At 43.4% G+C, this 21,863-nt stretch overlaps 1 protein-coding gene across 20 annotated transcripts in view; it reads left to right on the top strand.

The window, feature by feature from the left end:
* The window catches only part of KIF1A (kinesin family member 1A), a 200,920-nt gene that overhangs the window by 134,429 nt on the left and 44,628 nt on the right, over positions 1-21,863 (top strand). For 11 of the 20 annotated variants that reach the window (XM_060241983.1, XM_060241991.1, XM_060241984.1 and 8 more), the window contains 7 exons: positions 6,512-6,690; positions 7,488-7,625; positions 8,832-9,080; positions 13,290-13,408; positions 17,790-17,875; positions 18,508-18,646; positions 20,427-20,595. In XM_060241983.1, coding sequence (XP_060097966.1) covers positions 6,512-6,690; positions 7,488-7,625; positions 8,832-9,080; positions 13,290-13,408; positions 17,790-17,875; positions 18,508-18,646; positions 20,427-20,595 — 1,079 coding nt within the window. The remainder of the gene's footprint in view (positions 1-6,511; positions 6,691-7,487; positions 7,626-8,831; positions 9,081-13,289; positions 13,409-17,789; positions 17,876-18,507; positions 18,647-20,426; positions 20,596-21,863) is intronic. The other 9 variants (XM_060242000.1, XM_060241995.1, XM_060241994.1 and 6 more) reach the window with 1 other exon arrangement.

Here is a 21,863-nt window from a genome sequence, read left to right as displayed (position 1 = left end):
GGGGGGGGTCGGATGCGGGGGCCGGCCTTCCCTGTGGTTACGGGCCTGCTGAGTGGGCTTTATTTCTCTCCCTTTTCCTTTGGTGCACTGCCACCAGCTGGTCATTTTGGCAATTACTTGCCAAAAGGACCAGCACTCCTAGCTTCCATTCTGTGGTACTGATTAAAGGCTGCACTTAATGACTGCATTTCCTGTTAGCCAGCAACTGGATACCAGGGGGACACTTGCATACTCTTGGGAAATTGGTCTGGTGCCCATTTTGAAAAGCATGTTCAAAGAGTGGAGGTCTAAGTGGTATGGAGAACAGCTGTGTGTTAAGTGCTGTCAAGTTGCTTCCTGTCATGAGCCCTGACACTTCCAACTTATGGCAACCCTATGAATTAATGTCTTCCCAAACAACCTATTGTTACTAGCCATTCTCAGGTCTTGCAAACTGAGAGCTGTGGTTTCCTTGATTTGAGTCAATCCGTCTCTTGTTAGGTCTTCCTCTTTTCCTGCTGCCTTCAACTTTTCCTAGCATTATTGTCTTTTCCAGTGACTCTTGTCTTCTCATAAGTAAAATGGCCTCTGGTTAGTCATTATAGCTTCTAGGGAGCATTTAGGCTTGATTTGTCTTTTTGGCTATCCATGGTATCCATAAAACTCTCTTCCAACACAGCATTTCAAAAGAATCTGCTTTATTCCTGTCAGCTTTCTTCATTGTCCAACTTTCACACTCATACATAGCAATGGGGAATATTATGGTGTGAATTAACGATCCTGGTCACCAATGACACATCCTTACATTTAAGAATCTTTTTTAGCCCCTTCATGGCTGCCCTCCACAGTTTCAGTCTCCTGATTTCTTTGGTGCAGTCTCCCTTTAGGTTGATGATGAACCCAAGGAATAGAAAATTTTTAACAATTTCAATTTCTTCATTTTCAGCCTTAAAGTTCGATAATTCCCCAGGAATTATTACTTTTTGATGTTCAGCTATAATCGTGTTTCAACCCTCATCAGTAGTCATATCAAGTATTCACTGTTTTCTGGAAGTAATGTGGTATCATCTGCATATCTCAAAGTGTTACTGTTCCACCAATTTTTACTCCACCTTCATCTAAATCTAATCTAGCTTTCCTTATGGTATGGAATGAAGACATAAGGAGATCAAATGCATCCTTGACTGACACTTTTGCCAATTGGAAACCATTCTGTTTCTCTATATTCTGTCCTAACTGAATTGTCTGGAGTATAGGTTGCATATCAAAACAATCAGATGCTGTGGCACATCCATTTCCTTTAAAATCAACCATTATTTTTCATGATTCACACAGTCAAAAGCTTTGCTGTAATCTATTAAACACAAGCTGGCGAACAGCTACCAGTGCTTAAGATGATAAAGAATTTATTAAAAGGAAAAATTTCAGACACATGCTCTGCACAGCAATAAATCATAGAATTGGAATGGGCCATACAGACTGTCTAGTCCAGGGGTGTCAAACATGCAGTTCAGGGGCTGAATTAGGCCCCTGGAGGCCTCCTATCAGGCCCCTGAGCAACTGGCTGTCGTCTGCTTCCTTCTCCCTCTCTCTTGCTTCCTTCTACATAACAGCTTGCTTTGCCAGGCTCTCTCAATTGCATAGCACAGCTATTGAGCCAAGCCTCTTCTTTCTATTGGTTGAGGTTCCCCCCCCACCACCCCGTCCCCTGGGGAAGGAAGGAAAGAGCCAGAGTTTCTTTGCCCAGTTCCCTGGATCCCATGGGAGAAATACAAAGAAAGCATCTTTAAGACCAATGAGTGCTAACGTTTTAAGCATGTTTTATGTTTTTTTAAAAAATACATTTGTGTTTGTCTGTGTTCTTTATAAAATTTATGTCTCTGCTACCTAATCTTATATAGATACACATATGGTCCGGCTCAACATGGCTCAGCCCAAACCGACATGGCCCAACAAGGTCTCATTTATGTTAAATCTGGCCCTCATAACAAATGAGTTTGACACCCCTGATCTAGTCCAACCCCTTGCTCAATGCAGGATCAACCTAGAGCATCCCCAACAAGCGATTGTCCAACCGTGATTGCTCACCACCTCCCTCAGTAGTTGATTCCACTGTTGAACAACTCTTACTGTAAAAAAGTTTTTCCTAATATCCAGCTGGTACCTTCCCACTCTTCATTTAAACCCATTACTATGAGTCCTCTCCTCTGTTCTCTGTCCTCCTCTTAGGATTGAGCAAAGCAAGACAAAGAAGATGAGTAAACACACATTCCTCTGTTCCATGGCTCTATATATGCCCTAGCTGGTCTTATTCTAAGGCTGCCTCTTTAACTAAGAAGTTAGTGTTCTAAAAGCTTCCCATTACCTTGAAGTTTTTGGACAGCCAATCCTTTATCTGCTCCCCATGGCAATGGTGTCCATCAATATGGAAATGTGAGAGCTTTTTCCTGCAGATGGAATTAGCCAAAACTGCTCCTCTCCCTCTATGCCAAGGGATTTTATCTCTTCTGTTTCTCCATCCCTTAATGGGTCAAAGAATCTTTTCTTGAAATCTCTAGGAAGGTGCCAGCTAGCTTCTCACCCTCATCAAATCTCTCTGTGTCACTTCTAGTTTTCAGATTCCTGCTAAGGTATAAACTAGGGATGTGCAAAAAAAAAAAAAATTCGGATTGACACGGATTCGGAAGTATACGGGGGGGGGGGAATTCGGAATCCCCGTATACTCCTGAATACCGCATTCGGAATAGCCGCATATACGGTAGATGCACGGCTATTACCGAATATACGGCCCTATTATACCCTATGGGCCATTGAAATCAATGGCAAATAGGGTATATTTGAAGCCGCATGGAGGGGAGGGGGTTTGAGATAGAGCCCCCAAATTTGCAGGGGACCTGCAGGGGACTCTCCCCTCCAAGCCCCCCAAGTCCCAAAAAGATTGGGCCAGGGGATCCCATTCCAGGGGCACCCAAAGAGGGTGCCCCTATTCCATCATTATACCCTATGGGCCATTGAAATCAATGGCAACATAGGGCATAATTAGAGGCTACTGGGGGGCAGGGGGTTTGAGGGAGAGCCCCCAAATTTGCAGGGGACCTGCAGGGGACTCTCCCCTCCAACCCCCCCAAGTCCCAAAAAGATTGGGCCAGGGGGTCCCTGTCTTTGGACTCCCCAAAAGGCCCATTGCTAACAATGATGGGGAAAGCCCAATTAGCCACGTCCTCACTGTAATTGTCGTGGGAAAAGTGGCTCTGGGGAGCAGGGGGTTTTGAGGAGAGCCCCCCAAACTGCTGTGCAGCTTCAGGGCACTGTCCCACACAAAACCCACAAGGCCAAAAAAAATTGGACCAGGGGGTCCAATTCCTGGGGCACCCAAAGCCAAACCTAACCACATCAGAGAATCTCCATAGGACCCAAATGCACTACATCCCTCTATCTACTCTAACCCTGCAGGGCAGGCCTGGAAGCAATATAAAACCCAGTTGCCAACGTCACTGCCACACAAAACACAATCTGCTCAAGGTCTGCTCTGCAGACCTGGCTGCAGCAAACCCAGATGCCAGCTCTCCAGCCCTGCCCCAAACAACACGGGGAGACCTGGCCAGCCACAACAAACCTGCTGGTTCTGGGTCTCTCACCCAGGTGCCAGCTTCCCTGCCACAGAACACACAATGTACAGATGCCAGCTCTCCAGCCCTGCCCCAAACAACACGGGGAGAGCTGGCCAACCACAACAAACCTGCTGGTTCTGGGTCTCTCACCCAGGTGCCAGCTTTCCTGCCACAGAACACACAATCTACAGATGCCAGCTCTCCAGCCCTGCCCCAAACAACATGGGGAGAGCTGGCCAACCACAAAAAACCTGCTGGTTCTGGGTCTCTCACCCAGGTGCCAGCTTCCCTGCCACAAAACACACAATCTACTCTATAAAAACAAGAAAGTGACCCAGCCCACACACACCCTCACCAACCCCCACACCAACCAGAGGCAATTTAAAAAAACCAAAACAAAACCAGCAGAATCACAAAAGGCCAAGTGTTAAAAAAGTGGCCTTTTCACCAACAAGAAAGCTCAGGCCAAATAAGTCAACAACACCCCCCCCCCTAAAACCAGAACCAGGAAAAAGGGGACAAAAGTGGCCTTTTAAACAATGGAAATTAGGCCAAACAGCACCCCCCCAAGAACCCAAAGAAAAGAGTAACAGCAGCAGCACAACACAGCAGCAACAAATCAAACACTGAATACTTTTTAAAACAGTAAAAAAATAACTTTTAACAATACAGGAACTTTGCCACCCCCTCCCCCCAAAAAAACCCTTCACCCTAACCCCAAGAAATCCAAGCCACCCAAATCAGGAGAAGTAAAAGGACACTGCACTTTTAAAAGTCCTCTCACTAAATTAAGATATGGGCAAATTGGCAAACCCCCCCACCCCAGGCCCCCTCCCCAAGCAGAAACCCCCAAATAAGCCCCACCACCACCACCACCCAAATCTGGTTAAGTAAAGGGACTCTAAGTCTTAAAAAAAGGTCCTTTTACCAACAATAAATAAAAACAAGAACCCCAAGAGTGTCTTACCTTGTCTTCTCTAGTCCAGGGAAGTCTGAGTGAGAGAGCTGCAGGCAGCAGCTTAAACTAAGGGCCAGCCACTGCCAGCCCTTTGCACAATCTCTCACACACAGCAGCAATGGAGGAGTCAGCCCAGCCAGGAAGGGAAGACTCCTTAAAAAGCCCTTCAAAGCATGCATTTGCAATGCATTTTGCAAATGCATGCTTTGGATTGGCTGCTGGGGCTCCTCTTCCCCCCCCCCTCCCTGATCCCAGGGAGGTTAAGGGAGAGGCGGGAAGAGGCCACTAAAGGCGCCAAAGTAGGCAAGCAGCTCCTTTGAAGCTGCAGAAGCTACTTTGCCGCCTTTTGAATTGACAGCCGTGTACTTACGAATAGCTATTAGTAAGTATACGGCAAGCCGTATTCGGCGGCCATATAATGGGCGCCTATGGAAATCGGCTGCAGCCTATTCCGCATACAGCCGAATCAGCACTGATTCGGCTGTAAATACGGTTCGGCCGAACCGAATGCACATCCCTAGTATAAACGGGTCATTTCATTGTCTTTGTCCAGGAGGGCCAGTTGCATTTGTGAAGCTTTGATGCTTGGTACTTGCTAGAGCTATAGGAAAATTGGCAACTCTTATGATAAAGAATTTATTAAAAGGAAAAATTTTAGATCCTGGATGGAGGTATCATAGCTAACCATAGAACAAAGCAAGAGTCAAGTGGTACCTTTAAGACCAACAAAGTTTTATTCAGAATGTAAGCTTTCGTGTGCTAGAAGCAAACTTCATCAGACAATAGTATGGAATGGCAATTAGTCCTAAATATAGAGAAAGTGGGCAATGAGTTAGTATGCAGAGTCATGGAAATGTTTTTAGCAGATTAAAAGAGTCACAAGTTGGGGTCTGGTGTTTGTTAGTTTATGTTAACTGGGCTGAAAAAACAATGAAAGGTAATTAAATTGGAATAGCAGATTGGTGTCCAAGCCCCATAAAACTGATTGGCAGTGGGTTCAGGACAGACAAAAGGAAGTGTATTGCCTCACCCAATGCAGTATTAAATGATAAAATTTGTTACCATATAATGTAAAACTCCCTTCTCCCATTTAATCCTTTTTTTAAAAAAAATGCATTCATGGAGGATAGTTTTATCAGTGGCAAATAGCCATGACAATTAAATGGAGCCTTAGTCTATAAAGCCAAAATATATGTAATTATAATAAAGCCAAAATATATGTAATCAGGGCAAAAATAGGGGGAAATCATCACTTTCACACTCTGTTTGCTAATGTCCAGAGACATCTGATTTGCAAGTAAAATGAGAACACTACTTGCATGTACTTTGGACTGACCCAACAAAGGAATTCTTCTGTTCTTAATAAAGAACTAATTTCAGGTAGGTCAAACAGGCATTCTGTAGTGTGACTGTGTCAAGGAATGTGCAGCCCAATCCTATCCATTTTTACTTAGAAGTCATCTCAACTGTGTGCAGTAGGGCTTGCACCCAAGTAAATGTGCATAGGATTTCTACAGCAAGATCAAAAAAATCTTTCTGGATGACCATCCCATTCCACATTATTGTGTGATCCTATGAAGAGATCTCATATCACCATTTTGGCATAGCATTATTGGCCTTAAAACAGCCAGAGTTATTTAAACTGCCTAATATTTGCCTTCTTTAAAATTTGGTGCAAGGAAGATCAAAGACGCATAACACTATATTGTTCAAACAACGCATTTGTATTGGTAAAAGGTTCTTCTGTATGAATAATGAGGGTCTTTTTAAAGGACGCTGAATAAGAAATGCTGTGATTGGAGATCAGCCAAATGCAGTTGCTACTAGCCTGGCTCAAAAAATGAGTTTTCAAGATTGTTATTTACTTTATGATGTTCCTGATATAATAGCTGAAGTAGAATAGGATGCCCCAAGTTGTGACCTCTGGCATAAATCAATATTAATCATGGTTGTTCACTTCCAGGTTCAGTTTCAATTCGTGCTTCTCACAGACACTCTGTACTCCCCTCTGCCTCCGGACTTGTTGCCTCCCGATGCTGCCAAAGACCGTGAGAAACGTCCTTTCCCAAGGACCATTGTGGCTGTAGAGGTGCAGGATCAGAAGAATGGAGCAACACATTACTGGACATTGGAGAAACTCAGGTAGACTGCGATATTTTAATTGCAGCACCTAGCTGGAAGCATTTTTAACTTTACCTTGACAGAAGTTATAACTGTTCTGATACAGACGTATTGCCAAAGAGGGATGGAACCTGCAGCGTAGGTTATTTGAGGGCCTGTTCACATGGCTGCTTCAGTTTTTGGTGACTTGAAAAAACAGGTGTGGATTATATTTTTAGTCTTGTTAGCACGATTGCAAAACTGGCCTTTTGTGCACAGTGTTCAAAATATGCCAGTGTCACCACAAATAGCTGGTATTTTCTACAGCAAAATCAAAACATATGTTTTAACCTATGTTTCTGTGGGCCAGGATGGCCACCTTAATTCTCCGCATTGGTGTTTAATCCTATGCAGAGATCTCACATGATCATGCTGGCATATGCTACAGCAAGGCTGAGCCCTGGAATACCACTGATGTTTCCATGTTTTGATTAACATAACAACAGGCTGAAATCTAGTTTCTGCACATGTCAGAACAATCACGTGAATACTTTTTGTGTGCATGCTGAATGAGAGGCACCTGTATAAAATCTGTGAAGAAAGTCCCTTGCTGTAAATTCTGAACAATTAGCCTTAATTATTTTGGGGGTTCTTTCCTAACCAAGGGATGGAGGAGATTTCTCTTTTTATTAGTATGTCCTTAGTGAGCAGACCATCAGCTTCTGATGGCATGCATGTAAGACAGTGATGTGGATGCAAGTACATTGAAAAGAATTATTCATGGCCACCATTTTTTGTGTTGATTTCTCTCCCCCCCCCTCCCAATTCCACCACTACAGACAGAGGTTGGACCTGATGCGAGAGATGTATGACCGGGCAGCTGAAGTACCCTCTAGTGTTATAGAAGACTGTGACAATGTGGTGACAGGCGGAGATCCCTTTTATGACCGCTTCCCTTGGTTCAGGCTGGTTGGCAGGTGAGAGCTTTGATCTGCCTTCATCTAAATATTGTGCTAAGCCAAACAAACACAAAAGGAAGGAAATGCTGCATGGCTGAATTCCATGGTTCCATGCAGGGAAACTGCTGCTTCCTCAGTGGGCAGAGATATCTGTGAACTGGAGGACTAGATCATATATCAAGACAACTGTATAGCACCTTACTCTTTGTAAGGAGCTTCGTTGCACTCCACATTTATACACTTGAGTTGGCATACTTCCATTTATATAATTGCAAGGGCCCTTTTAAAACATGAGTTGTGGCTTATTACCTGCCAGACTGACACGTACACGAACCTTTTTGCAATTATGCCATGTCTAACTGCATAGTACACAAAGTCCCTTGAAAACCCTGCCCCCAGTGGTCGGAATTTCCTACAGCAAAGTCAAAAGAGATGTTTTAGCCTGTAATCTCTCTGATCCAGGAGGACTGTCATAGTCCACATTGCATAAACTTCTACAGACTTGTAGTCCTATAAGCAAGACTACTTCTTGTAGCCATGACATTTTATATTGGTAGGACTAGGACCCATTACCAACAGATGCTGTGGTAACATGCCAGTAAGTAGTCCTTACTAGCATATTACCATGTAGAAGATCCCCCTAGCTAGTCTGGAGTGAATAATATGTTGGGAAAAATATTTTAGTTATGATTAGAAACTCTGATGTAGGATTTGTACTTTTCTGTGTGTCTGTATGTGTGTGTGATTTGGAGTGTAAATATCTGCCTATATACTGCCTAGTATATAATGTGTGTTCTCATGTGCTTCCCATGCAACTATTGGAAAAAAGTGATGCCATCAGTTGGGAATTGTTAGAGGGCAGGTTGATGGGGCATGTCACTGAATTTTAACATATTTGGGTGTAACTGAGATATGACTCATTGTCAAGATTTACAGTGAGGTGATGCTAGTGGACCAGATGAACCTTACTTTACAAAGATACATAATTGTTCCAGTGGTTATCTTTGGGGGATTCCTGCTGAGTGCATTGAATCCTTCTTGTTCTCAGCTGATGGCATTGGTGGCTCGTCTGTTAGATGTGTTTGGTCTGGAAGGTTTTGTCCCTTCCTCTCCTTATTAACACTGCTGCTTGGTATAACAGAAAAGGAAAAGCAAGCCTAGTCTCTGTGTGTGTTTGGAATAGCTGGTGTTAACCTGTCTCCTATCTTGTTGTACTAACCTTAGTTCAGATATCTCTGGCTGCAACAGCTCTCCTATTTTCAACACATGCATGAGCGAGCGCATGGCTGATCTCACCCCCTCCCCCACCTTCTCGAACCCTGACTCCGACATCACCGAGCCTGCTGACGAGCAGCACATGGGGAAGGAGGAGGAGGAGGAGGACCTGGAGGAAGACATCTTTCCGGAGTACCCACTGTATGATGGCCGGGATCCATTTTACGACCGCTCCCCCCTGTTCAGTTTAGTAGGAAGGTTGGTGAGGTCTTAGGAGAGCATGCTGGGAAGGAACTAGCTCTTTCGTATAAGAGACCTGCTTGCTGACACTATTCCCATGTGAAGGCACTCAGGGACAGATGAATTCTAGGAGGACAAAAAGTATGTGTCTAACCACATCTAAGGGGGGATCAACCAACAGTGAGATAATTAGCAGTAAGGTAAACACAAGAGTTTGTTTCTTGAAAGGCAACCACTTGTAAGTGGATGTCAGCAGAACCAGTTTCTGCAGATATAAGTTTCCCCTACTACATTGTATAGGAACTTCCTCATAAACTGGTCAATAATATCCTCATGTCATATTTGTTGAGCTTTCCACCAAAGCTAGTGGTTGCTTTTTGAGACCATACAGTTCATGAGGATAGTGAACATTACAGTTACTTCTTAAAAAGGAGAAAGGGCAGGTACAAAGTATCATCGACTGAGTGATGGTGTGTCCTACAAGTAGGAAGTAAATCCAAGAAGAAGTAGGGCAAGTATCTCTTACTTACATAGCATACAGTGCAAGACTGGCATTTTGGACATTTTGTGTAGCATTTATGGAGACTTAGTTTGCAAAGATGAACACCGGAACTGAGAGGACACTTAGTACATCCTTCAAGCTTCATTGTTCTAATTGTCCTGCTTGCTAAGGGAATGGTGATATTTCTGCCACACTGCAGTTCAACAGAGATCCTTAGAGATGAATTATTCCGGGAAGGTAAATTTGGCCACACCCCATTTCCATATATGGTAGTTAAAGGCTTTATCCTGGCTGTTTTGAGACTGAAAAATTGACATGACAAGTGATACATTGAGAACACCTTCCCCTTATGTACAAAAGAAGAAAATCGGCCAGTTCTGGCAATGTCTACATACTCTAATGAGGCATTGTCCTGCAGGCTGCTCTTTGTCTCTGCTGGAGGCCTGGTTTAATCCATTCTGTTTAGGCAGGACTAAATATTTCTTACCTGTTAACCCTCTGTCCTTCACAGGGTCACATGCAAGAGTTTATGGCTCAGAAGCAGTTTATTTTATTTTCAGTAAGTTCCTTCCGTTGGGATTCAGGCAAGAGGTAGTAACCCCTAACATTCAAGTAGGATTCAGGAAAATAGGAGCAGGAGAGGGAGGAAAAGGGCTTAGAAAAGCCAGTGAGGGAGACAGGGAAAGAGTCCTGCAGTCTCAGACCGAAAGAGCTGGCTTCTTCCTTTTTTTTTTTTCTCCTTTTGGGGGATTTGAGATTTTAAAACAGGCCAAACTACCAAATAGCTCAATGAGGAAATGCCCTCTCCCCCAATCCTATGAACTGTTCTTGGGGGTCTTTTGAATCACACAAAATTGACTCCCCCATGCAGCAGCTGTGCCGTTCACATTTCTCGTGAAGTGTGCTTTGATTGGATCCCTGTCTTTGATTTTTTTTTCTTTTTTCTTTTTTTAGCTGCTGGCTCTATCTCCAAAGCTTTAGCAAAATTGGGGGTTATTTCACTTTTGTCTTCCTTTTAAAAGGCTTTTCTTTGGTCTGAGCATGCCGTCTTTGCACCTCACCAATCTTGTGGTTAGTGCCTCTGTCCTACTCTGTTCTTTTAATGACACATGGCCTCTTTCTGCAATCCTTTCTCCAGTACTCGACTTCATTGACCTCCCTTCACTCACTTTCCCCCTCTCCTTTCTTACTGCTTCTGTCTCTCAGTCTCTCCAGCGCTCAAATGATTCTTTCTTCAGTCTTTTGGATTTCAACCTGCTTCATAATGTGTTATAATTGAGTGTCATTAGAATGGAACACTAACCAATTATATCCCTATCCCAAGCTTCCTCTTGGGATGCTTCATGTATTCCTCAAATACATGATACGTCCAATATGTGGTAGGTAACCAGCGCATGATTGGAGTCACAGTGAGATGTACATCACCTTCAATGGCACTTGTACTCTTGGCAATGTGAGATGATGGTGGGGGAGGAATTTCCAGTTTCCCTCTTGCCCTGTTTTTGCCAGGTTTTTTTCTGACTCCACATGACCTAGGATATGGATGAGAAGAAATGAGTGTAGAAAATAAAAGGGGGAGATGAATACAGAAGAATTAGAATGCAAAGGAGGGGAGAGAAAAGTGAAGTTATACCTTGGAGGTGGGGACTTACAAGGGAGGGGGCACAATAGAAATTCTTGACATGATGATGTAACTTATGGTGCAAGCCAAAAGTGACTTCTTCACACCAGGGGTAATAGTCTAGCATTCCCCCAAAAGTCTCTAGTTTAACCATAGAGTTTTGGGCAAATGATAGAGCATCCCCCAACATGATGATGTCACTACTGGGTTGAATAATCACACTGGGGACACTGATCATGCCCCCCCCCCTTCCACATTATGCCTGCCATTTTCCTCCCACTGGTCAGCTGAGTGTTGGTGGGAGTGGATTGGTGGGAGACATCCAGCAGGAATTTGACTTGGGCCTCCTGAATTTTGTACCCCCAGTGAACTTGTTTGGCAGAAGACTCTAAAAAGGGATTAGACTGATGAATAGAGATGGACAGGCTCACAAGTGGTCTTTAGGGTATGATGGCCAAATAGAACCTCCATGTTCAGAGGCACTGTACTCCTGAATGCCAGTTTTGAGAGGCAACTGTGTGGGTAGTTGTTTTCTTTATTCCCTCCTCCTGGGTTTCCCAGAAGAGCTGGCTGGCTAGCTTGGGAAATGGGGCACTAGACTAGAGAGACCTCTGGTGTAATCCATGAAGCTTCTTTTTTTTATTTATATGAAAAGTAAATTGGGCACATATTTGTCCTACCTTCATATTTACAGAGGGATTAAAATATATATTTCAGTGATCCAATTGTTTCCTCTGCACATTTAAGTATACTGAGTTGTTAAAGTGTGTGATAAGAAAGGCTACTGTAATTTTTCAAAACTGAGGAAAAGGCAGAAATATTTTCTTCGAGAATTCAACTTATTCTGAAAACAAAACTCTTGAGCTTAGCACCAGTAAAATCTTGGCACAAACTGAGTAATTAGAAGAAACAAATTCTAGATGTGTAGCCATGTTAGTCTGCTGTGGCAAAACCAGAAACAACTCTTGTTCTTGTGCCACCATAAAAAATGTCAGACATATTGTAGTTTTAGCGTTCATGTTTAGAATCTGTTTCATCAGATGCAGTGAATTCTCAGTCTGCAGATATATCTGTACACATGGGGGGGGGGATTTGCAAGGAAAGAAAGCAGGTATAATTCCCATTAAAATGCATGCTATGGAGCTATGATACCACATTATGCATTAATATAGGTTACATTTAAAAGACATCTATACAAGAGGAATGGAGGACAGGGAATAACCCCCAACTAATAAAATGGAATTTACTCTAAGAAAACCTGTTTAGGATTGCTCTTTTTATCTTTAAGAAGGCAGGAAGGGAGGGAAAGAGAGAGCTGGAGTGACTCTGGTTTCTGCATTAACAAGACGCCAAGTAACTGGTTTTGTTATTATATTTGTTTTGGATTAGAGTCATATGGGATACCAATCATGCCCTTAGGTTATCTGATTGAAAGGAGGTGTCTGCACTCTGCCATATATCTTTATGGATATTTATTCCTTACATATTGGTTTAATGAGAAAACATTTCATTTGGAGCAGGCTTGAAATTCAGCTCCTTTTGTCTTTCAAATCTTGGAAAGTTATTCTTGAGGAATAACACAACTGTCTTGGTCACTTCCCTCTGCTTCCCTCTGCTTTTCCCACCCCGTTATTTTTGTCTTTGTTCCCATCCTATGACCCCCTACTCTTTGCTTCCTCTCTCTTCTGTCCTGTTTGCCCCCCATTACTCAGCAGCAGGACCTTGGACGAATGACAGCACCTGGGGTACTAGTTGTCTAGTCTCTCATGCTAGAGGTCCTTTTTCTAGTTTCCTTGTTGTACCAGCACAGCTCCCCCCCCTTCAGCCATGGGAGATGACAGAATGAGAGGTATGCTTTGCTAGCGCTCACTAACTTGCTATGCTTTCGCTTCACTGCTCAGTACAGGAACTCTGCTCTAAGCACGCTGAGTCCCCCTCTCTGTCCGGCTGGCCGTGGCTGCCTTTCTTTAGTTTTGCTTTGCAGCGCCATGTTGTGATGTGAGCGGTGAACTGTGGTCCCAGCTGCCATCGCCTATGGAGTATGTTTGGAGAAACACATTCATGAGGCGCAGTGACCACTCTCCTATGTTACTTTTCCTTCCAGAGCCTTTGTGTATCTCAGCAACTTGTTGTATCCTGTGCCTCTGGTCCACCGTGTTGCCATTGTCAGTGAGAAGGGGGAAGTTAAAGGATTCCTGCGTGTGGCTGTTCAGGCTATTTCAGGTAAGAGATGAAGGTGGTGAAAGGTGAAGTTCTGATCATTCCTCTACCGGCATTCTCTATGTCACCTGGTGAGAAACTCATTTTTAATATGAAGCTAAGAGAGCCCTTTGACATATTGTCAGAAGACACAATTATAGTGCATAATAAATGGAAAACTCTACCAAAACTTCTGTCACTGATCATGGCAGAGAGAAAGAGAAGATGTGTGAATCAACAATTGACTAACACATGTATCTGATTAGTCAGCACTGGACAGATCACAGCTGAATGTGACTGTTGAATAGCACTGTATATGAGGAGAGGTGGTATGAAAAGTTTGTCTTTGACAGTTGATTACTGGATGGCTTATTCACACATGCACATCTCTTTCCATGAATGTGCACATGTGAACTAGTCTTGTTTATGTGTGTGTGGGATCTGAAATACAACACTGGGTATGCTTGTGATCCAAAATTAATGTTGAGGGGCTGAGAAGTTCTTGGGAGGCAGTTTGACATGCCTGGTACCCTTTTCTACTTATATTATCACTCCACTTATCACTTCAGGATGTGTAAAATACTCTACAACTAAAAGGCTATGCTTAGGCTATCAGTTTTCCCTTTAGCAACACTCCAGTGATTTCTCTTGCACACATGTTCTTATTCTGCATTTGTTGCTATCACAGGGGCTGTTCCAAGTGGCATGTAGTGTAGGTGCCACAATTTTCATCCAAAACTGCTGCTGAATGATGCAGGTTGCATGCCAGGCATGGGGTAGAGTGGAGTGGGGTGTAGCACATTTATAAACAGCTTACCACATAAGCCATGCCATTGCCCTCCAAGAACTTCTGTGCTTTAATGGGTGTTTTCACACAATTGGACCAATCCAGATGGTAAGTTACTTACAAGTATTGCCCTCATATTGATTCTCAATAATATGGAAGTGGTTTTGGGCATCAGCTGAGCCACTGCAACAAATGATCCTTATACAGTTGTGTAATGTAACTGGTGTGTATGCAGTTTGTTCTCTAAGTGTACAAACCACTGCTCTGAATTTGTTTCCCCTACATTCTTGCATCAGCTGGACCTGTTTTGAACTAGAGGAATGAATGTATTAATATATATGCTTTGGAATTGTGAATTGTTACAGTTCCAAATTTGATTTCCAATTGATGCTCCAATTGATACTTCCTGAAAGTGTTTCAAGCAGGCATCATGCTGTCTCACAGCTCACCTTGCTACATCTATTCTCCACCCAACAGCCACAATTTCTCCATAGTGAAAGCTGGTGTCCATATGATTCAGTCTCCATTTTCTGTGCCAAGCATGGCAAGTATAAATGGAACCTGCCATTGGTATGGGTACCTGGATGGATGTCAGCAATCAGTGTATCATTCAATGACTAAAGATGTTTGTCTGTGCTGCAGTTTACAAAAACCCTTACTTAAACATTGTTAGGTCATAGAGCTTGTACTGAGTATGTGTGTGACTATTAAAGCATTTGCCTACTATTTTAGAAAAGAGCTCATGCCTAAATAGTTGTCCTATGCCCAAAAGATAGCCCTGAGCCTTTAGGAGTGTCTTCTTTTCAATGACAGCTTCGTGGATATTTAGGCTAGGGGTTTTAGATTGCTTTTTTATTAATATTTTATAAGATGCTTATTTGCTGTTTATATTTTTGTCTAAGTATCTTTTAGTAAAATGCATACTTTCACATTTCCATTGTACTAGAATAGTGCAATTGTATAAGCATATGCTGCAGAATTTATCTGTCAAACAATAAAATAAACTCGAGCCATCTGGATTTCCTGAGTGTGCAGTCACCTGTGCCAAGTTAAATGGCAGGATAGGGAGTTGGGAGAAAAACCAGGATAGACTGTCTTGGCCAACAGGATGGCAAAGACCTGGATTAGCAGAATTTCTGCCTCCATTTTAATCTTGGGTCAGTTTTTAAAAAAAAAAAAATCCTAAATTTTGATGTGCTGAAATTTCTGGAGGTTTTTATAATTTGAGGGGGTGCAGCTTTGAGGTATTGCAATTTTGGCACCCTTGCCCTAAAAAAAGAACCCAATCCCAAATTGAAATAGTTTTCCTCCCACCTTTATACAGCAGGAATGGGGAAGGAAAAGGGGAGAGAGAGAGGGTGGTGGCCCCTCCACCATCAGATGTTATTGGGTATCTCTCATCCCTTTGGCTGTTATTTTCAATTGTGGCCTTTGGAGGCTAGGTCTGCCCCCCTCCCTTTTAGTTTAAAAGCTAAAAGAAGGACCAAACCAGCCCCAGTCTTACCTGGCTGATGCTGGCCCCACTGGCAGTTCCTGAACTACAATGAAGTTCTTTCACCTTTTAAAAATCCCTGCTGCTGGCATCAAAGGTGGCAGAGCCTGCCCTCATTGCTGGGAAATAGCCAAGTCTCCACAAATCTAAAAGCCCATCTGTCCACCTTGGTCACTGTTTTCCTGTGGTGGGGACAGGCTATGCTGCCTCCAGTGTTGGCAGCAGGGACTAACTGAGAGACAGGGCCTCCAGCAAGGCCAAAGCTGGCCAGGTAAGCCTAGGACTGGTTTAATCCATCCTTTAGCTTTTAAACTAAAAGGGAATAGGGAATAATGGCCAGAAGACCTGACTTCCACTATCAGTAGACATCACCTGTTAGTGAGTGGGAACCAGGTCTTCCGGCAGAAAATAATGGCATTTTAAATTTGAAGCAAGGCATGAAGGTCACTAACAGCTTATGCTTGGATTTTCCTCTTTCTCCTTCCCTGCTCCTGTATCTCCCTAGAATCAAATCTCTCCTGAAATTCCAGAAGACAATTTTTTGTCACTTTCAGAATTTCAGGAATGTTTTATGTCATTTTGGATCCCCACAAGCCAGCCAAAAACAGCTAATTTGGGGTTTAATTTTGGCTTGCAAATATCTAAATGCACACCTATAGTCTCCATACATTGCTGTATCATGCTCAGTTTTAGCAGAGGCATTTCCCCTCAACTTGAACGATGCAAACAGATAAGTTTTTGTGGTACCTTTGCTGATTTCCTCCTTATCTGGATGATTCAAAATGCATACAGACCACCAGACAGACCTGTTTTTAAATTCCTTTCATCATAGCCCAGCTGATGCTTTTAGACACAAGGTGAACCACCCGGATAATTAGTTTAATCATGTGCATACTCATCTGAGGTCAGTATCAGTCTTGCTGCTACCAGATCATGGTGGGTGGCTGTATTTATCCAGCATGGCTGCTCAGTGCTGCCCTATTGTCTCAGTAGCATATGGAAAGGTTGTCTGTTAGGCCTTCAGTAGTAACTATGTGTTTGTAGGTATATTTAGTAGAAGATGGACATTCAATGACAGCAAAGGGCAAACCAGACAACAAGATGCCATTGAATGTGCATCTTCTACTAGTTAACATCCAAGAGGGTAAAGAGTCACTATGTAACTTCACTTTATGGGCTGATGTCAGAAGTGAGTCATAGGGACCATATTTCTCCAGTCTTATTCCATCTGTGCTGGCTTCCAAGCCCAATTCAAGATGCTGATGTTGACCTTTAAAGCCCTGTATGGCTTGGAACCAGCTTACCTTAAGGACTGCCTACTTCCAAAAGAACCTATCCATCCACCCTGATCATTGTTAGAGGCCCTGCTTGGGTGCTCCCATCATCTGAGGCTAGATAGGTGGCAACTCAAGAGATAGAATTGCCAGTGGTAGCTGGAGATCTGGGATTACAACTGATCTCCAGGTGATGGAAATCAGTTCAGCTGGAGAAAATAGCCACTTTGGAAGGTGGGCTTTATGGCATTATACCCCTTTCCCCAAACCCCACCCTCCTCAAGCTCCACTCGCAAAATCTCCAAATTTCCCAACTTGGACCTGGGAACCCAACCAAGCAAGGAGCTTATTGGCTGTGGCACTGAAATGTTGGAAGATTAATCTTCTTTCCAGGAAGATTAATCTGTCTCCCTCTATTGTTGTCTTCTGCCAGCCAATAAAGACTTTTTGGTTTTGTTTGGTGTTCCCTCCCTGTTATTGGTCCTGCTCCTTGGTTGTGTTGTTATGAGTGTTCGCATGTTTATATGTGTTATTGAATGGTTTAAATATTTTATATGCACTTATATTTTTAACTGCTGTTTTCATGTTTTAATGTTTTAATGCTAAAACATTTTAATGTTTAGATGTCTGTTACCCTGGAGACCGTGTTTGTGTGGAAAGGTGGAATAGAAACATTTTGAATAAAATAAATATATACATTCAATGGTGGCACCAGGTGTAGGTCTAACCAGACAAACTGGTACATCTGGAAAACATCAGGCCCTAAGGGGCTGTGACTTTACTTCTCAGCCTATTGGGAACTGTGAGCTTTTCTTTCCCAGCTATAATTCCTCACTGAATTCTTGTTTCCAGCGGATGAAGAAGCGCCAGATTATGGCTCTGGAGTCCGGCAGTCAGGAACAGCAAAAATTTCCTTTGATGACCAGCACTTTGAGAAGGTATGGAATGAAAGTTAACACTGACTGCAACTCATCCCCTGGAGTTGCTAACATGGCATATTTATGACAGCTGCTTATAAATTAACCTCTTTGTTATGCAAATTCAGGATTAGAAGTATGGTGAAATGCAGGGAGGGATTATTTTCAGTAAAATAAGTGTTCCTATCTCTGCAATTCTAAACTTCCATGAGCATTTATTTGGCATCAATCCAGTTGTTTGTAGATCATCCCCAATGCTAAGCAATATATAGTTTAAATTTGCAGCTGGTTATATGTAACATATAGAAATAAGAGTTAGTTTGTTTTATTTGTGTGAAGTGGCAACCAGTTCTAAAAATATCTGCAGTCTTGAATAGCCACTAGTTGTGTTGGAGAAGGCAGGGGGAAGCTGATACTTCATTTTAAATAAAATATATAGCAGCACAACTGTATCATTCTTGTTCACTAATGTAGATAGAGCTCTATACAAGATCCTCTCTCCTTGAATCAGCTGTTGGCTTTGCATTGTTCATATTTACTGGTAAAAAAGGAGAAGTGGAAAATACACCACTGAAAGATGCCATTCTAATAATGTCATTCATACCTTTAATGGTTTCATTTGTATTCTATCCCTTTTCTTTGATTCCTTATAGTTTCAGTCTGAGTCCTGTCCAGCAGTGGGAATGTCTCGTTCTGGAACCTCTCAGGAGGAGTTGCGCATTGTAGAGGGTCAGGGGCAAATAACTGACATGGGTCCATCAGCAGACGAAGTCAACAACAACACCTGTGCAGGTGAAGAGTCATTGAGGCCATAAAGGGCATAGGGAGCTGTGTGCATAGTAGTGAAAAGAGACATTTTGAGCCACTAACTGGATCTCCCTGTGTGGAAGCTGGAAATGTGATTTTGTTGACTGGTTCCTATCTACATGGTGAGGCAGTGGAGCAAATGACTGAGGAAACAGTTTTTTACTTTAAAAAAAATACATGTTTTGGCTCCCCAGTATGTGTAATGGGAAAGGGACAGCACATCTGTGACCAGTAATGAATTATGTTCTATATGCTGCTTCTAGGCAGGAGGATTGATTTCCATATTAATAAAAGCAATATGGCTCTGGCCTCAGCACTGAGAAATCTACTACCTAGTTTCTTTTTATCCTTATAACTTCTTTACATAAGAATGTTAGGATGTGGCAACTCAATTGTGCTTATCAAAATAATAATAATAATAATAATAATAAATTTTATTTGTACCCCGCCCTCCCCTGCCGAAGCAGGCTCAGGGCGGCTAACAGTGCGGTGACCAATGGTGCACCAAGCAATAAAACAGTTACATTATGAACAGTTACGTTATAAACATTAAAATTAAGCATTAATTAACCTTAAAACCCATTAAATCAATTAACTAAAACAAGTATAATACTATCATTGACGCTATCTGATTAGTACTGATGGCGGATTTTCTTCGTTGTTGATTTATACTTCAATCATTCATAAAAGCTAATTTAAAAAGGGTGGTCTTGCAGGCCCTGCGGAACTGAGCAAGGTTCCGCAGGGCCCGCACCTCCTCTGGGAGTTGGTTCCAGAGATGTGGGGCTGCGGCCGAGAAGGCCCGAGAGCGGGTATTCTGTAGTTTAATTTGTCTTGGCCCAGGGGTAGTCAGTCTGTTCTTTCCTATTGACCTCAGTGCTCTCTGGGGTTCATACGGGGAGAGACGGTCCTTCAGGTAGGCTGGTCCTCGGCCATATAGGGCTTTAAAGGTGATAACCAGCACTTTGTACTGGACCCGGTATACAATCGGCAACCAGTGCAGTTCGCGTAGCCCCGGCCGTACGTGCTCCCATCTTGGGAGACCGAGCAGTAGCCTGGCCGCCGCGTTCTGCACTAGCTGCAACTTCCGGGTCCGGCACAGAGGCAGCCCCATGTAGAGGGCGTTACAGTAGTCCAATCGTGAGGTGACCGTCGCATGGATCACCGTTGCTAGGTCCCGACGCTCCAGAAAAGGGGCCAACTGCTTTGCCCGCCTCAGATGGAAGAATGCTGACTTGGCAGTTGCTGTTATCTGGGCCTCCATTGATAATGAAGGCTCCAGCAAGACACCCAGACTCTTCACCTGCTGCGCCGCCTTTAGCTGCACACCATCGAAGGTCGGGAGAGATATTTCCCCCCCTGGAGCGCCGCGACCCACACAGAGAACCTCTGTCTTTGCCGGATTCAACTTCAGCCCACTCAGCCTAAGCCACGTTGCAATAGCCTGTAACGCCCGGTCCAGGTCTTCCGGGGGGGAGGCGGGCCGGCCGTCCATTAGCAGATAGAGCTGGGTGTCATCTGCATATTGATGGCAACCCAGCCCAAACCTCCTGGCAATCTGGGCAAGGGGGCGCATATAGATAAAAGCAGTATTTCCAGTATGAGGTTCAGCACTTGGTATATAATGGTGTTAGAATGAGCAATGTTTTCCCCCATCAGTGCCCAGGATTTCCTGTGCAGGTTACTGTGCTGTGTTGTGCCACCCAGGATATAAAACATGGCACTTATGTATATTGCTTACACCTTTGTGATTATGTTTCTTCAGCCACTCCAGAGGATCTTCTTCTGGACAGTTCAGAAAAATCTGCTATGGATGGGACTTTAGAGGCAGTCTTGGATCACCTGAAGTTGGGTAGCATCTTCACTTTCAGAGTGACTGTTCTGCAGGCATCTAGCATCTCAGCGGAATATGCAGACATCTTCTGCCAGTTCAAGTAAGACACAGTCCTTCTTTCTCTTTTGCAATTTATCAAGGGCAGTGTCAGAGTTGAGGTTCAGTCCAAGCCAAGTTTCAGAGTCAAAGTTCAGTACCAAAGAAGTGGAGTCCAGTTCAGAGCATTGCCCAGGAAGCGAGGTTAGACCATCTGAAATTGTTCACGAATGCAGAGAGGGAGAGTCTGCAGCCAGAATCAAGAGCCGGTCCAAGGGTTGCAGAAGCAGAGCAGAGTCCAGAGTTATGGTTACTGAGTCAGAGGTTTAGTGACTTGTTGTTTCCGCCCTCCACTTCTGCATTAATGCTTAGTGGACAGCTGGATTGTGTTGAGCTCATGAGTGGATGATCACCCTGGCTTGTTAGCTCCAGATGCTACTGAGCTGCCAAATGTGTGCTGTGCCTCCATTCCTGCAATTCAGACTGCACCCTTCACCACTGGCACTCCTGCAGTTCCAGGGAAGGAGAGGCCAAGGTGGCCTGGGAGAGTTCACCAGAGCTTTGGGCCTGAGTTGTGGATACACTATCTTCAGGTGACAGCTCCTCCACTGAAGAGGCAGCCATGATTTCCAAAACCTTTTCATTGTCAATGAGTTGCAGGCAGAACTCCGGATCTGGTGTTCCCTGATCACTTTCCTTGTCCTCACTCCCATTGAGGCCAGTTTGATCAGACTGGCCCATGACAGGCAGAGAATCTCAAGGTGGAAACACAAGTTGCTTAAGAGACTGGGTTTGTTCCTCCTTTTATGGTTCATTAGTCTATCTCATCCTCCCCTGGCTTGTGGTCCATCAAAATTGTTCTAATATTTAAAGGTGTAGTCTGGAACATAAACTACCTAAATTATGCATAGGAAGAAAACTCAACAGGAACCTTGGTCCTGGAGGAAACTGAATAGGCTTTGGCTCTGTCCTTAGAGAGCATGTGCTTGCTTGCTCTAAAGACAGATGCCTGAGCATACATGGCTGCAAGGATCCTGTTCATTCCAATCTGAAATCTGTTACACTGAATCTTTTGACCTTCTATTATGATTTTACTCCTGCTTTGTTGGTGTAATATTTGACTAGCTACTGATGCAATTTCACATTGTTTTTCATGTGATAGCTTCAGAATGTGCTGGATAACTTCAATGGCTACAGTGGCACTCAGAAACAACAATAAGCACAAATCTCTGTCTAGGCATAAAAAGTCTATGTGCAGCCATGATTTAGACTGTGATCATGAAGGAAGAGGAGATGATATTTAACACTCCAGCATCTGCTTGGTTTTGCTAA

The sequence above is a fragment of the Heteronotia binoei genome, chromosome 6, assembly GCF_032191835.1.
Source record: "Heteronotia binoei isolate CCM8104 ecotype False Entrance Well chromosome 6, APGP_CSIRO_Hbin_v1, whole genome shotgun sequence".
In the NCBI taxonomy this organism is placed as follows: domain Eukaryota; kingdom Metazoa; phylum Chordata; class Lepidosauria; order Squamata; family Gekkonidae; genus Heteronotia; species Heteronotia binoei.
This window is presented reverse-complemented; position numbering and strand designations above follow the sequence as displayed.